This window comes from Patella vulgata, chromosome 4, assembly GCF_932274485.2.
Source record: "Patella vulgata chromosome 4, xgPatVulg1.2, whole genome shotgun sequence".
NCBI classification, from domain to species: domain Eukaryota; kingdom Metazoa; phylum Mollusca; class Gastropoda; family Patellidae; genus Patella; species Patella vulgata.
The window spans coordinates 49296662-49314576 of NC_065882.2; the positions used below are offsets into that span (position 1 = coordinate 49296662).

Below are 17915 nucleotides of genomic sequence, written 5' to 3' on the forward strand. Positions count from 1 at the left end.
ATACATCTTTATATCCCAAAGATCTCACTCCCTTTTGATATTTGTGCATTTCAGGCCATAACTTTCTGTATTATGGCCCCTGATTGTACAAAAAATCGCTTTTGTTTTTAGCTTTTTCTCTATCCCTCTCTTGCAAAATGTGGGCGTATCTTGCCTGGGACAATCAGTTCTTTTTATGAATTGTTAAGTGTCAATCAGATATCCTCTCCTCTTACAGTCTAATATAACAACTTATTATAACAACTTTCCGTCCTCAAAGGAATTATCATTGAGCTGAAAATTGTCCGTGTATCTGTTAATAATTCGCTCTCTGCTTCAGTCAGTCTAATGATAACTCATGTTTTCATTTATTGGGTAACTTCTGTTTCTTCAAATCTTTGATATGCATCTACCGTAGCAATGATCTCTGTGTTAATATATGTGGAGTGTGTTTAACTAGTTCTATCACATAATGTAATATTTGTGGACACCAACATTGTCCTTTAACATTGGCGTCAATGAGGAAATTAATAGTGGTCTGCCTCCTTTTAAAGCTTTGCAGTTGTTCCCCTTCAATTGGCATCTCCTGCATGAAGATGTAAAAAGGGTGTGTTATTAATAACAACGTGAAAGTGAAAGTATTGAAATATAGAAAGTAAATCAAACCAATAGACCTAACTTGTATTAATATTTTTTTAACGATATTAGTAGGCCTACTGGTAGACAGAATCTCCATTAGGAACATAAAAATCATAGAAAAGTCTGTGTTACATCGTCATCAGTGTGAAATATTAATAGGCCTAATAATGATGAATTGTAGACCAGAGTTTTTTCAGGGAAAAGTCTGTGTGAAATTCTTCAACGCCTGAAAATCTTGGAAGACCTAAGCCTGACCCCCCCCCCCCAAAAAAAAAAACCCAGTGCTGTTTCCATTCCACTGCTATATGTAGGCCTACTACAAAAATTATGCCAATATTGTCTGCTAAAGAAATCTGTATGATGGTGATACTGCATCAGTGCATGTCAATAATAATATACTAGAGCTGCTGAATTCTGACATTGCATCAGCTAGCCTATTTTAGAATTTAGATGAGATTCAAATGTCCAATATTCTAATTTCTCAAACCACTGAGTTTAGTCATTAGAAATGGGTGTTTGTAATTTGTGGAATGTATTGGAACCAGTAAAGAAACAGACCAGCCTGTCTCAACTATCCGGTCAAACTGTAGCCATAGATTTAGGTGGATTGGTAGTACAAAGTTTTAAAGCTAGTCAACAAAGTACTGTTACTGGTACCTTCATGATGATAAGGTAATATGAATTCAAAATATTTATATAATATATATGACCAAATTGAAACTGACTATATTATAAAAAAAGTCCAGATACACACCAATATCTTAAGTTTTACTCATGTCAACCTTCACATGTAAAACGTAATATTCCCTAGAATATGGCTTTAAGAGTATGTACTATAGTATCTAATAGTAAAGTTAAATACTCCAAACTTTGTGAATTAAGAAATTTCTTAATAAGACAGAATTATCCTTCAAATTTTATTACTAATGGATTCAATAAATTTAAAGCATTAAAAAGGGACTATAAAGACTTAAGAAATAAAAGGAATGAATAAATCTGACCTAATCAAAAGTTTGAAAATGAAATTCATACCATACTGAAACATAGTAAATTGATAAATAGTCAGAAACATGTCTCCAAATTTACATAGGATTCTGACGAAATCCAAATTCAATTCAGATATTTTAAAACCTTCAGTATCGTATCCAAGTGTGGGGAACTCAAGATGCCATTTGTGCTCATATTTAATTGAGTGAATTTAATTCAAATGAATTTTATTGAAAAATATATGCCCTCCTTAAATCGGAAAATGGGATAATTGAATATTAATAATGATAGATGTTACATTTTATTATCTGGAATTGTACTTAATTTGATATATTCTCCTGTTTTGTAACTATGCTATGATGTCGCATCTTTGTCTTATAACGTTTATTTCTTTTTTCTATGTAATTTTATAAAGAGAAAACATTGGGCCCTCAATTATGTAAAGTAATCTGGGTCTGTAGTTTAAAGGAATGTTGTTTGTCATGAAGCCTAAATATTCAGGCCAACTAGGGAGTGTAATTGTTGAAATATGTGTATGTATATATATATAGTGCAGTTTTATGTTGTGTTTTGCTAATTTCAAATCTAATAATGGTGCCCTTAAAGGAATGTTGTTTGTCATAAATCCCTAAATATTCAGGTCAACTGGGGAATGCAAGGGTACATATAGTGCAACTTTACGGTTGTGCTAATATGTGTATATAGTGCAGCTTTACGGTTGTGCTAATATTTTGGGATATATATAGATATGTATCTAATGACTGTTGATTAAGGAATCCTATACTATTTCAAATCTCAAAATGGTGTCATTTAGAATAATACCTCACTAATAATATGTACATGTTCATGTTGTCGAGAAGGGTTTTCTATAAAGAACAAACTAGCCTAACTTGACCATCTTTATAGGTAGGCTAAAAAACGCCAGTATTTAGGGCTTTTATAATATCTCCTTTCTATTCTATTAAATCAGTATTCATATAAATTTTTCAGGGTGTTGTTTTATAGGATTTTAAACTTATTAAAACTAGGAATAAAACCATTGTTTGTCTTAGATGGAAGTGCACCTTTAATTAAAGCGGAGAACCTTTTGAAACGTCAACTACAACAAGGACATTCTCCCAGTAAAAGTACAGAAAGGTTAAAGTTTCAGACATGTCAAGAAAAGGTAATTATCTTGCTACAGTTGAATTACAATGGAAAATTTGATGATCCCTGATCATCAAGTTGTCCCATGTATATTTAAAAATGATTTGATCACAGATCAGGATTGTAAATGTTATTATTAATGCAGAACTTTGTATATGATGCCTACACTCTCTTGAAATATGTTAAATAGAAAAGCATCAGTCATTAACTAGTACACTATAAAATGTATACACTCTGCAGGATATGATGCTTGCTTTCCTGTCTTCAAATGAAATCTTTGCTCTCCTTGTAATTATATTGTCTCGTGGAATGATCCGATTTAGGTGACTTTCTGTAGAATCACTAAAGTAGTGCCACTGAACATCCAATCCAACACGAATATAATATATTTCTTGTATTTTCTCAGTGTTTGCGACTACTAGATGCTTTGGGAATACCATATATATCATCAACAGGAGAAGCTGAAAAACTGTGTGCTATACTAAACAATAGTCAGGTAATTAAAGTAAAAGTTAAAGAGTGTACAGCTTCTTGATTCTTCAATACATGACTTAGTGATGCATTATATCATTCATTGCATAACATCCATTATTATATTAGCTAAATATGATTATAGTTTGGTTTGGAGTTCGGACTTGCATTTAAATCACTGTGGAATTTACTGTCTGGGCCATGCTAAATAAAAACAAGATGATTTGTCATTAACCTCTCATGCCCTTGCACTGGTTTGGAAGGCATAGAGAAAAATAATATAAAAATATATATCTCATATTTCAACACATGGAATATCAATGAGACTAGTCAGAAGATTCATACAGTATCTCAGCAAAGTAAGTTAGCTACTCCCTGTATGGTTTGGACAACAACCTTTGCTTACCTCAGTCAGCTGCTGTATGTTAAACAATAAGCTTATACATAAGAAAATAAAATACTATACAATAGGTTGATGTTTGTACAAAGGTTCAAAAAGATTTCTTGAATGGATAATGAAATATGCTCCGGAAACAAAATCAGAATAGACATCAGAAAATAAAATCATAGCTGTTCTTGTTAGACCCTCTTTCCTGCATCAATGACAAGGGAGAACCACGTCGGAAAATCTGGATGAACTTTCCCGGCCAATGCAGGGATCGAACACCCGACCTCCAGGCTAGCGAGCCAGCGTCTTACCCACTTAGCCAGCGCGATCCCCCTGCTGGTTATCAAATGCCTCAGAAAAATGTATAGTTTTCTGGAACAAAAATGAAAAATATTAAAATAGATAGATGTTTTATTGGTTGTAAAAATTATTTTATTTTGTTTGTTGTTTGTTTTTTTTTGTAGGTTGTAGATGCCTGTATGACTGATGACAGTGATTCCTTCCTGTATGGTGCTCAAACTGTTTATAGAAATTATGAACACAATAATAAGGTAAGTCATTCAAATGGTATTTTAAGAGTTTAAATGATGACTTACTTAGATACTTTCCCGCATACAAAATGTGTGATTTGATGATATATTTGGACTAAAAGCATATTCAAACTAATTAAATCAAAAATTTGCTTCAAATCCCTCTCAAAACTTTGTTTTTCGCGGGGAGATACATCATGCTATAAATAAACTGCTATAAATAAACTGTTTTTAGATGCCATGATTGTCAGTTAACTTCATTTAGGGAGGATCCATTTTCCAGAATGTATTTTTATTACTTACTGTCCATTTATCATACATATTGAGGCCTAAGTAAATTCTTAATTATTTTCTGTCAATTTCTTTCTCCGCCGATTAATTGCAGAGTTTTTTGTATGTTGACACCCCTCAATGTTCCCAAAACTACCTCACCATTTGATTAAGAAATAACAACAGCTCCCTCAGTCAAGCTAGCACACAATAAGCTAGCATACAACAGTCGGGCTGACAGTTAGTGATACCCTGACATTTTTGCCCAGTGGCAATCTAGTAAGATTGGGTGTCTATACCTTCCATATATACTAAATTTACCATACTTTTGTTGGAAATAACCACTTGATAAATACTTTAGGGACAATGTATCTTTAAGTATTATGTGATGAAATATAAATAGGTGAATTATAGATAAATTAGTATGAGATTATGTGATATGAATATGTCCATTATGAGATAAATTAAATATGAAATATAAATAGGTGAATTATAGATAAAGTATGCGATATAAGATAGATGAATAATGTGATATAAATAGATTAATTTTGAGGTATAGATAGATGAATTAAGAGAAAATAGAAAGAGTTACTCAAGTAAGTTTCAATAGATTACAAAGCCATGGAATTAGAAACTATTAGGCCCATATTCTCGAACGCTGTCTAAATTAGTCATTGATTAGACTTAATCACAGATTAGCTCATCGGAGATTAGAAGTTCATTTTAGTTGGTATTCTTGAAGCTCTGATCAGCTAATCTCTGACTAAAATAATTGCTAAATCAATGATTAAAACTCGACATAATCTTCCTTGGCCAATGTACCATAAACGAGAGACTATCCCTAGTCAAAGATTAGTTAATCAATGATTTTGAGTTTTTGTCAATGATGTTAAGGGCCCTTGACAGGAAGTAGAAAGGAAAGGCACATGAAGGGGTTAATTTTATTCATAATCTTATTAAAGATCATTTAAAAAGACAAAGAAATCGCTCCAATGCATTATCTTCTGAAATTCAAATTTTCATAGCTCTCAGATATTTTGCTTCTGGCACTTTTCAAATCAATGTTGGTGATTTAAATACAGTATCTCAATCTACAGTGAGTAAGGTTATTATAAAAGTGTCAATTTTATTAGCTGAAGGCGGGTTGGATGGCTGAATGGTTAGCTGTATCATAAAGTCTGTCATTGAGTCGACTGGCGTGGTTTCGAATCCCCGGTTGTACGTGACAAGGAGTAATGTCGCCTGTCCAACCTCGTGGGTTTTCTCCGGGTCCTCCGGTTTCCTCCCACTGCTAAAGACCCCTACGCGCAAGCGAATTATGTAAATAAAATTAAACCATATGTTAGTCCCGAAATGACCTAGTTTGTGTCGAGTGGACGTTAAACCCCATTTCTCTCTCTCTTTATTAGCTAAACTTAGATCGAATTATATTTATTTTCCAAATGATCCAATTAAAGGCTAAATCTTTTTAAATTGATCAGTCTCCAAATGTTGTAGGGGCCATAGATGGGACCCACATTAAGATATTGAATCCTGGTGGAGATGAACCAGCTAGATTCATAAATAGGAAGATTTTTTTTTTCTATTAATACTCAGGTTATATGTGATAGTGAAGGCAAAATTTTGAATATTATTTCAAGGTGGCCAGGCAGTGCCCATGATAGTAGGATTTTTAATGAAAGTAATATGAAGGAACGCTTTCCGAATAACTAAATTTCAGGTATTTTACTTGGTGATCAGGGTTATGCATGCCTACCGTATTTGATCACACCTATGGCAAACCCTGTACCACATAAAACAAGAGGAGTTATTGAATGTTCATTTGGCATTTGGTAGCGCAGATTTCCAGTAATGCAAATTTGGATAAAAACAAAATTACAAACAGCATATGTTATCATTATTGTCTTGGCTGTTTTGCATAATATTGCCCTTTTGTTAAATGAACAAGAACCAAATAATGATGAAAATGATGAGGATGATCATAATGATGATAATGAAAGTGAAAATAATGAAAGAAATTTAGCCGGGTTAATCGTATGGCAGAATTTAATTCAAACACATTTCTGTAATGTCATATGAATAATATGCACCATTATGTATGTAAACTTTTAAGGCAGGGCACTACTTATAAAACAGTCAATTTCTATATTGTATATTGTCGTCGCCCCTGTCCGTCCATCCACAATTTGTTTTTGTACACTCTACAGGTCAATTTTTTATTCGATTTTGATGAAACTTGCAGGTTTATTTCCCAAAGTTTCCCGTTCGGTATGATATTGGCATTAATCGGAAAGTAGAGGTCACATTTAGCTTTTGGACAATTAACTTTGTGGACCCTCTGACGCAAGTTATATATATTCATAACTCAAATATCTTGTTTCCTTTTGATATTAGAACATATCGGTCCGTTACTTCCTGGATTATGACACCTGATTGTAAGAAAAGTCTCGCTTTAGCTTGTGGATTCTCTGGAGGTCACTTTTTTTTATACGATTTAAAAAAAGTTTAAAATGTCAATGTTACACGTAATGACAGTTGAGTTCGATTTTGTGAAAGTTGGACTGAAACTGACCGCCAAAAAGTGGCGCCTCGTTGGCAAATAGTGTAAAAGTATAATAAGGTTCTCTAGAGGTCACATTTTTTTTGTCCCCCGCCTTTCGAAGAAAGCAGGGGACTATTAAAATGGGTTCGTCCGTCTGTCTGTCTGTCTGTCCGTCTGTCTGTCCGTCCGTCCGTCCGTCCGTCTGTCTGTCCGTCACACTTTTTGGGACACAATAACTCTCTTCCTAATTGAGCTAGAATGTTCAAACTTGGTGTATGTGTTTATTAGGTCAATGCCTTGATGGAGTTCGAAGATGAGCATTTTCCGCTTAGGGTAAGCAGAGATAAGCAATTTGATTGGTTGATGCTTTGGGACACGATAACTCTCTTCCTAATTGGGCTAGAATGTTCAAACTTGGTGTATGTGTTGATTAGGTCAATGCCTTGATGGAGTTCGAAGATGAGCATTTTCCGCTTAGGGTAAGCAGAGATAAGCAATTTGATTGGTTGATGCTTTGGGACACGATAACTTTTAATTGAGCTAGAATGTTCAAACTTGGTGTATGTGTTTATTAGGTCAATGCCTTGTTGGAGTTCGAAGATGAGCATTTTCCGCTTAGGGTAAGCAGAGATAAGCAATTTGATTGGTTGATACTTTGGGGCACGATAACTCTCTTCCTAATTGAGCTAGAATGTTCAAACTTGGTGTATGTGTTGATTAGGTCAATGCTTTGATGGAGTTCGAAGATGAGCATTTTCCGCTTAGGGTAAGCAGAGATAAGCAATTTGATTGGTTGATGCTTTGGGACACGATAACTTTAGTTCTAATTAAGTGAGATTGATGAAACTTGGTGTATAGTTTCATTACAGTAATACCTTGACTAAGTTTGATAATGAGCATTTTCTGCTCAGGGTAAGCAGAGCGATACGCAATTTGATTGGTCGAGACTTTGGAAAACAATAACTCTCCTACTTTGATTGTTAGACTATAAGTAAAGATATACTGTTTGATTGTTCAATACTTTGTAAAAGATAATTTGTGATAAATTTATATGTGTCCTCTAATTATTTTCCTATTTCGGCGGGGGACATCAGCCTCACTGTTGGCTTGTTTTATCTGATTTTGATAAAACTTCTGTTTATATCCCAAAGATATGGGTTCCTTTCTGCGCATATCGGGTCCAAACTTCCTGGATTATGACTCCTGATTGTCCATTTTTTGCAAAATGTATGCTTATCTCAAACTTTCATGGCAACCGTTTGTTAAAATATATGGTCATATCTGTTTGTTTTTTTGGTTTTTTTGTAAAATTTGACAGAATATATTTAAGCCATGATAAAAGCCAATTTACCTGAAAGTATCAGATACTATATTTTTGTTCTGTTTTTTTTTTGTTGTAAATAAGAAAATATTTGATAAAAGCCAATTTACCTGAAAGTATCAGATATTTTAATACAAAAAACAAAAGTATATTAAAATATACTTTTGTTTTTTGTTATAAATTATAAAATCTTTTAGAATTTCTCTGTACTTTTTATTGAAAAATATTTTTTTACATACCCGACAAGAGCAACGATTATAATGTGTCATTTTCCAGGCTTAATCAGACTTTAAACTACCCCCCTGGACTGACTAAATTTTGGCGTGGTTTAGCCATTGATTAAATTTTAGTCTACATTCGAGTTTAGTCCGAGTTTATGAGTTAGTCAACGATCGAAAATATGATTTTAGTTGATATTCCCAAATGCAGACTAATCCTCCAATTTAGGTAATCATGGATAATTTTAATCTGAGATCAAAATTTAAACAGTCTTCGAGAATACCATCACCAAGTTAATCAGAGATTAAATCTCTGATTAACACTAATCCACGTTTGAAAATATGGGCCTTAAAGTTTTGGACCAGGGACTATGTATGTAAATAGTTGGTCTGCAATGGTTATTTATTATTTCTGTTACAGGATACAACAATAGAAGTTTATCATATGAAAGATGTAGAAGAAAATTTAAATTTAAATAGAAGAGATTTAGTAGCATATGCTCTATTAGCTGGTTGTGATTATAATGAAACTGGTGTACAGGGATTAGGACAAACCAAAAGTTGTACATTACTACAAGATTTAAAGAAATCTCATCCAGATGTCTTAGAAAGGTGAATAATATAAATAATTGGTGATTAGTCTATAATTACTACAATATCATACATAAATTATGTATAGCATCTATAGACGGCCCACGTACATGTTTGGATGGGACGAAACAGCAATGACCATGTGCACATAAAAGAACGTTTCCTTATATTTCATACAGGAACATATTAATCAAAATAGCCACATGTTGCGGTCTCAACATATAGTTTACTAGTTCATTGCAATAAATTAGGAAAAATTGGATTTATTGAAAGTTTCATGTCGAGAGTTTTTATGATAATGGTTACTATTAATTGCAACTATTCCAGTTTTTGAACTCGTGATTTTGCTCATTTCAAGGTTGTGGAAAATGGTATTGGAATAAAATCTCATGGAGACAAGTATCAAACTTATTATTTCTGATTTGTGGATTTGTTCTCATTGAAATCAGTGTAGTCTCTAAATTTTCAAGACAGTTAAATTAAAACTATGAATAGACCAGCATTTTCATGTGGGCTTATATTGTCGTCACCCCTGTCCACCCAGACGTCTGTACGTTCACAGGTCACAATTTTTATCTGATTTTGATGAAACTTAAAACATGTTTATATCCCGAAGATCTTGGTTCCTTTCAATATTGGCGCATATCGAACTGTGGCTTCCTGGATTATGTCCCGTGATTGTACAAAAAAATCTTGTGTTTAGCATAAGTATGGTTGAGTTCGAATTTCATGAAAATCTGACCGAGACTGTCTGACGAAATGTACGACCCCCCCCCCTCCACCTCTTTACGCAAATAGTATAATAAGCATGTAATACCAAGGTTGTAGACCCTCCAGAGGTCACAATTTTTATCTGACTTAGACGAAACTTGAAATATATGTTTATATCCCAAAGATTGTTGACACTCTAGAGGTTACAATTTTTATCCGATTTAGATGAAACTTGAAATGTATGTTTATATCTCAAAGATCTCGATTTCTTTCAATATTGATGCATATCATCAGACCTTAACATCCTGGATTAAGGTCCAATAATTGTATGCAAACCAATAATTGTATGCAAACCAATAATTGTATGCAAAATAACTTTTTTTTAGCTTGTTCTTTGTCCATCTCTTGTAAAATGTGGGCATATCATGCGTGGCAACTGCTTGTTATTTCCTGAAAGTAAAACATGCTGTTAAATATCAAGGTTAGCGCAAGCACTGTTTCTGTTTCTTAATAATTATCTTATTTGTTACTTTTTGTCTATTCAGAATACAGTCATGGAGACAAGATTCACAATTGAAGGCTTTGCAAAAGAATCAAGAAAAATTAAGAGAAATTAAAAAAGGAAAACATTGTTCATCATGCCTGCATTTAGGTAGACTCATGGAATTTATAATCTTGTATCTCAGTTAGTGATAAATTATAAATACATAAATCAGATGTTTATTTCAGGATTTTACTTAAAAGTTTCCAGTGTGCTATATTTCTGTGTGTTTTAAATTTCATATATATTTCTCAATGAAATGAAATGGGGCTTTTTGTCACCAATCAGGCTAATGAAGATGGGCATACATCATGCAGTGCGCTATTAGGGTAATGGTTTCCTTTTACATGCCCACCAACGTGTGCATATAGGAACTCAGTTTTTCATTCCATCTTAACGACTAGACACTGTTCCTTGCCAGCCATGCCAGGACCTACACCACTGACATCGGGGGAAACCATGCTGGATAATCCCAGCGAACGTATATGTCTATAATGTATATATTGTATGCCCTACAAACAAGGCTACCTGTCATCTACTTGATTCTGTTTTTTTTTTACACATGTCAAATAGATATATTTATATTTTTTGCGATATATGAAAGTTGTCTATATTTTTTGACCAAAAATAGGTATAACTTTTCTGACAAATGCAAACGTCACATGTTATTGACATATATTTAGGAACTAGTTTATATATTTTTTTCATAAATAGACTTTACAGCAGGGCTTCCACTTTAAAATTTTCACCGTCGGTCATTTTTGATAACGCACGAAAACTTTGCAAAATAATACATATTTGATGTTTTTTATTTATGGTAGGGTATTGTGAATTCTCGTATAAAACGAAATATTAGTAGGGCTTTTAATAATTATTTATGAATGAAATGTTCCCTTTTGGCTATTTATATAGCTTTTATTATCGGAATATTTTATTTGGTTAGAACAAATAAAGAGCTTAATTGGCCGTAGAAAAATCATTCCAGTAGCTCACACATATTGCCACGTGCTCGATAGAAAACACACTGATCTTGATAATTTTGAGTTGTAATACAATAACTTCAAAATGAAGATGAATAAATTATATAATTATCCACGGCATAGTTTTCACATTTATCGGTTTTAGACATCTCTTACGGCATTACGGACGGCAGAATTGTGACGTAAATCCTATTAATGAATAACTAAATAACTAATAGACAACTAAATTCACAGCTAGCGATACTAGCGCCCCCCTAGAATATCGTCGTGCATAATAAGAGTAACCATCACTACATATATAACACATGGAATTATCAACCGGAATGTGTAATTTTCTTAGTTTTTAGGTAAGCAAGTTAACTGATCTCTGGCTTTTATTGACACAACACTCAGTATAATCTGTAGGTTATGAGGCTTCTATACGTGTAGATTATTCTGTACAGGCCATAGAATTTTATAGTTACATAACGGCGGTCGATCGTAGTTATGTTTGAAAATTGGGTTTTGAAAAATAGGCTATTTTTTCTGGCATGCAAAATGACCGATGGGTCGGATCTATTTTCAGTCATTTTCCATAGCCCTTGGTCTTAAGCATATACGGACAATGTGGATCCGTGCTTTACAGTGATGGACATCACACATTGCATTGTGGTATAATTAGATTCTATTAATCTTGAATCTGTTTTTATATTCTAGGTTCTAAAAGTATTCACCTACAAAAAGGCTGTGAAGTATGTAACACAGTTAATGACTGCGCAACAGACAACACAGTACTATGTCAATGTCCATGGCATCATCTACATAATCAAACTGCATTATTTGCTACAGAGCTAGGAATACGTGACAAAGCTTTAAGAGATGATAAATTTCCAGACACCAGGGTACGGTTAGGATTTGTAAATTGAATGGGATTTTAATGTCCTACTTTTTTCTCTATCTGGGTTAATGAAGACAATAATAACTAAAACTCCTAAGGAGTACTGACGTGTTTCAGTATGTCACATCATGGCAGGTCACGCCTTGTCACGTCAACATTGAAGTTACACCATGCATTATTGAGTATAGTAACATCCAATACCAATTAAAGTGGAACTCTTAATAAAACCAAATTTTAATGATTTTAGGATTTTAAAGATTGACTTACAATTTGAAAATGGTGGCACTTCCGGTGAATTTTGACTTGATGAGATTACTCTAAAAAGTTGATAGACGACTCGTATTGACAAATATTTTTAAATACCCCAAATTAAAGAAATTGAAAATCTGACTTCATCTTCAAAGGGGAAATAATCGGAAAATTCTTGTTGACATTTTTGGCTTTATCCACCAATTTGTAATGTATTCTGAAAGTTTCAAATCGAAAAAATTCAAAACTAAGAAAGTTATGCTCTTAATTTTCACTCTTCTTTTTGAGCTTAAAATTAGGCCATACGCATGCGTCGTACGGGTCACAATGTCTTAAAATAAAAGTTGAGAAATACAAATTGATGAAAACCACATTCAAATTGGTTGAAAAACCAAAAAATTTCCTTTGTTTATTGTCGATTTTCGTCGATGATCTCACTTTCTGATAACATTTCTGAAGTTTTATTTATTCTCAGTAAACACTTTTCAGACAGTCAAGAGTATAATTCTGTAGAATATGAACTTTTTCCCCAAAAGAGTTAAATAATAATAATAATCCGAACAAAAACTAATAATAACTGACATGTTTCGGTACTTCAAGTCACGGCAGGTCATGCCTTGTCAGGTCAAGACCAAATTTTTTGATATTAATTGTTACTAGACATCAGGGTCATCATATATACAAGGGTCATTGAAAGGTTAGGTCACCAGATAGAAAGTCAAAAGTCGAACAAAATACAAAGTGAAACCAGAAATGAAAGAAATCGAAATTCAAAAATCGGCTCCCTTAAAAGCCTATGCATTACCATGTTTTTATACGCCCACATTGAAATGTGGTTGTATATTGTCGTCGCCCCCGTCTGTCTGTCCGTCCAGCATCCACAATTGCTTGTGGATGCTCTAGAGGCTAAAGTTAATATCCGATTGACTTTAGGTTGATACACAGAGTTTAAGGTCTTGAGACAAACAAGTACATGTGTATTGTCCTTCCGTCAATCCTTTTTATCTGATCTTGATGATACTTAAAATATATGTTTATATCCAAAAGATCTTGGTTGCTTTCGATATTCATGCATATCGGACCATAATTTCCTGGATTATGGCCCCTGATTGTTGTAACAAAAGTTGCATTTCTTTTTTAGCTTGTTCTCTATCCATCTCTTGCAAAATGTGGGTGTATCTTGCATTGCATGACAACCATTTGTTTATTATTCTTTTCTCCAATATATTTATGTTTTCATAGATTATTGATGAATTTCTAAATGATGATGGAAATAATAGAGGAGTACATGACATAAAATGGAAGGTACCTAATTGGAGAGATCTGAAAAGTGTTTCAGAGCTATATTTTAGATGGAATCCTGATTATTTATTAAAGCAAGTAATTCCTGCTGTTGTTTATATGTCATTACATGGTATTTTACCTCTAACAACTATTAAACCTTTACAGTAAGTCACAGTATCATGTTGTCTAAGATATTTTTATACAAATACCTTACAGAACTACAATATTGTAAAAGATGAATCTCTTAATAGGAATATCAGTCCAAAAATGGTTCAATTCAGTTCAATATTTACAAAGATGATGAATTGAAATTCCATCGATCCATGCAGCTTCTTGTGGCAACAAGCCCACCACCATCTTTATGTTTTTCGAAATCTAATTGATGGAACTGTTTTAATCCGATGGATCCTTTGATTTTGTTTTCTTAATTAAATCAATCTGAGTACAGGTTAGCATGGATTAAGCAAAGAGAAATTTATATTTTATGTAAAATTCAAATCACAAACAGCTACTTTAAAAGTTTTAAGCATGGTGTAAAGCCCTGCCTCACCACCTTCAGTCAGTCATTCTTGTATGTAAACAGGAGTAATGTAATCATGCATTTATAAATCTCCCAACAGCAATGCTAGCTGTGCTACACTGGGGTGCTATTATACTTACTAGCAAACAACACATATTATGAACATTAATAGTTTATCTTCAAGAATATTTGTTCTTATGACTGAAAAACCAGCATATGAGGATTTTTTTGCTAGGCAGTACAAGAAACAAATATCAATGAGATACACACAAAAAGTAACACAGAAAGGGTATTGATTCATGTGACTGAACAACCAGAGTGATGAATAATTTATTTAATAGTGGAAATATTATTTTTATGCAAACATATACCGGAAATTCATTCTATCTATTCATATGTCACCCAATCCTAACTGATGTAAATGTATTTTGTGGTGCTCTGGAAGATTAATAATTTTTCGGCCATGTAGATTTGTTTTGTGTATATTTATAGGATTGAGAAGTCATGTCAAGATAATTTTAAAGCTTGCTATCAAACCCAATGGTCTATCCAAGGTAAGTACTATCTATTTCAGAATATAAAATTGCAACATTTCATAATGACATTGATGCAGAAAAACTAGCTCTTGCTTAATTAAAATATGAAGAGTTATTTTGTTAGGTGTTTAGACTAGTTTAGAGTGTTTATTATGCCATCATGTCTTATAATATAGAAATGGATGTATTTTATTTATATCAATTTGATCAGGATCTTTAAAATATGAAGATACAGAATGCATCTACATTTTCTATTGCAATTTGATTTATGTAAAAACCAATTCCTCTTTTCAGATGATGGCTGGCCTAATGAGAGTGACAGTGTTGAAAATTACACAATTAAAACAGAAAAGTGCCTGTTACAATCTAAATTCCCATTAATTGTTAAAGACTTTGAAAAACAGCAAGAGGAAAAAGAAAAACAAAAGTCTTCAGGTAAAAATAATTGATTTCTTTAATTTATTTACATCATTTCGTATTCACAGAATTCTATAATTGACAGCCTTGTCAACTTCAATCAAGTATAGTTGGATTTTAGACACACCCACTAATGAGTTAAATTACATTATAAATAAATTTGTCAGAGCTGAATATATATTTTTTTTCACGATTTTACTATGCAATTCGTTAAGTTTAATGAACTTGTGTATTTCTGATGATACTTACTATTCTTAAATTGTCATTTCAGAAAAGCAAAAGAAGCCTCGAATAAAAAAGGAACCACATCAAATGACAATGGATAAGTTTTTTTCTTCAAGAAAAAGATTAAACTTTGACAGTAGTAGTACGAGTAAAAAGAAAAAAAGTTAATGAGACCAATTGATCATGTAAAGAAATTGTGTAAGACTAATACTGTGATATAACAGGCAACACTATTGTGTCTAACCTACACCTCTGACATATAGGGCCCTAAAATTAAAATTTATATTATTTTAAAACTAAATAACAGAAATTGGTTCATTATTTTAAAATGTCAAAAATTGTGAATCTTTTTCAAAAGTACTTTTTTTTAAAGATATATTTAATGTGTACAGGTCACAGTTCTATGGAATACAATTACTGCTTATTACTGAGTGACGTTTCGACTAGGCTTCTCTAGTCATTAACAATACAGTAATTGTATTCCATAGAATTGTGACCTGTATACTCTAGTTCAATTACTAAATGCCATTGAAACAGTTTATATTTAATGTAATCTTGGCAGATTGCGTCATCCAAAGTATTTAGTTTATCATAGTTTGTTCTAGCTATATAGTCCCTTTCATTTTTGCCTGCATAATCCATCCCAGTTGATTTCATTTGGGATGATGGAGGAATATCCATTATTATTAAAATCTCTTCTACTTCATATTTATCATTAAAATGCAGTAGTCATAAAATATACTCTTCAAAAAAAGTAGGGGATATTCAGAAACAATACAAAACTGCAGAAATGCACTGCTGTTTTTATTAGAGGTAACCAGTGTATGTTAATAACAGGCCAATTGCCTACACATGGACATAAACAGTTCATATGGGCGGCTTATCTGACGGCCCCATTTCACTCGCAAATACATACACTGTCAAAAGTGAAAATGGACTTTTTTGATTTTTGTCTTAATAATGAGTAATTGCTCCACCAATCCTCAGACATTCAGCAATTCGCCGTGGCATGCTCCTAATCAACCGTCCAATCACGATTCGGGGCAATCTGACCCACTCCTCTTGCAGTGCCACCGCCAATTCTTGCATTGTTGTCGGTTGACGTTGACGAACACATCTTCCGATCAAATTAAACGTAACACACTAAAGCAAAGATACGCTAAACAGTAAATCTTATGCAAGAACCAATAGGAAAGCAAACATGGATAGATAAACCAGCACACGGCAGTTTTCATCAGCCCTTCCTTGAAGTGTCAAATTTGACAATGAACCCCTCCCACGTGTATGGCGCATGTGCAGCTCAGTGGTTCTCTTGGGGCGGTAAGTTCTTCATCTGTGAACTATTTATCATATCACAACCTGCATAGGTATTTGCATTTCAAGATCCCCTACTTTTTTTGAAGAGTATATTATACCAAAATTTGACACTGCATATGTGCAATGACTTTCATATAACATACATGTACATGTATGATAAAGTCCACAATGGTCACATCTGCCATTGTATATCTGATGTAGGCTTTTGTGTATATGTACACGATATAAAAAATTGATAACAAATGAATATTTATAAGGTGTGCCTATTGTTATTATATAATATATACATGTATGACACCTTTTATATGGCCTGTACAGTATAGAAACTACTGGACAATTTAATGCATGTACCAAAACTTTTGAAAAATAAAAATTAAACTAGAAATACCTTCTTTTTTTCCTCCGCCTATTAAAATGGGTTCGTCCGTCACACTTTTTGGGACATAATAACTCTCTAATTGAGCTAGAATGTTCAGACTTGGTGTAGGTGTTTATTAGGTCAATGTCTTGATGGAGTTCGAAGATGAGCATTTTCTGCTTCGGGTAAGCAGAGATAAGCAATTTGATTGATTGATGCCTTGGGACACGATAACGTTTGTTCTAATTAAGTGAGAGTGACGAAACTTGGTGTATAGTTTCATTACATCAATGCCTTGACTAAGTTCAATAATGAGCATTTGATAAGCAATTTGATTGGTCAAGACTTTTGAACACAATAACTCTCATTCTAATTGAGTTAGAATGTTCACACTTGGTGTAGGTGTTTATTAGGAGAATGCCTTGATGGAGTTCGAAGATGAGAATTGTCTGCTTAGGGTAAGCAGAGATAAGCAATTTGATTGGTTGATGCTTTGGGACACAATAACTTTAGTTCTAATTAAGTGAGAGTGGGGACACTTGGTGTATAGCTTTATTACATCAATACCTTGATTAAGTTTGATAAATAACATTTTCTGCTTTGGGTAAGCAGAGCGATAAGCAATTTGATTGGTCAAGACTTGAACACAATAACTCTACTTCTAATTGAGGTAGAATGTTCAAACTTGGTGTAGGTGTTCATTAGCTCAATGCCTTGATGGAGTTTGATGATGAACATTGTCTGCTTACGGTAAGCAATCTGATTGGTTGATGCTTTGGAGCACGATAACTTTGGTCATAAAGAAGTGAGAGTGATGG

At 33.2% G+C, this 17915-nt stretch overlaps 1 protein-coding gene across 1 annotated transcript; it reads left to right on the plus strand.

Annotated features, from left to right (window-relative positions):
- The first annotated feature begins 555 nt into the window (after nucleotides 1-555).
- Nucleotides 556-17124, plus strand: LOC126819464 (flap endonuclease GEN homolog 1). The gene is made up of 11 exons (XM_050547489.2): nucleotides 556-1290; nucleotides 2596-2770; nucleotides 3158-3247; nucleotides 4075-4161; nucleotides 8913-9103; nucleotides 10339-10445; nucleotides 12011-12195; nucleotides 13683-13888; nucleotides 14737-14798; nucleotides 15075-15215; nucleotides 15469-17124. Exons 1-11 carry the CDS (start codon nucleotides 1127-1129, stop codon nucleotides 15588-15590), a joined length of 1530 nt encoding a protein of 509 aa, XP_050403446.1. The 5' UTR covers nucleotides 556-1126; the 3' UTR covers nucleotides 15591-17124.
- The last annotated feature ends 791 nt before the right edge of the window (nucleotides 17125-17915 follow it).

Coding starts and splice junctions, on each gene's coding strand:
- LOC126819464 (XM_050547489.2), top strand. CDS start 1,127: ATGGGTGTTTGTAATTTGTGGAATGTATTGGAACCAGTAAAGAAACAG. Junction 1,291..2,595: donor GGTACCTTCATGATGATAAG/GTAATATGAATT, acceptor TAAATTTTTCAG/GGTGTTGTTTTATAGGATTT. Junction 13,889..14,736: donor ACAACTATTAAACCTTTACA/GTAAGTCACAGT, acceptor GTATATTTATAG/GATTGAGAAGTCATGTCAAG.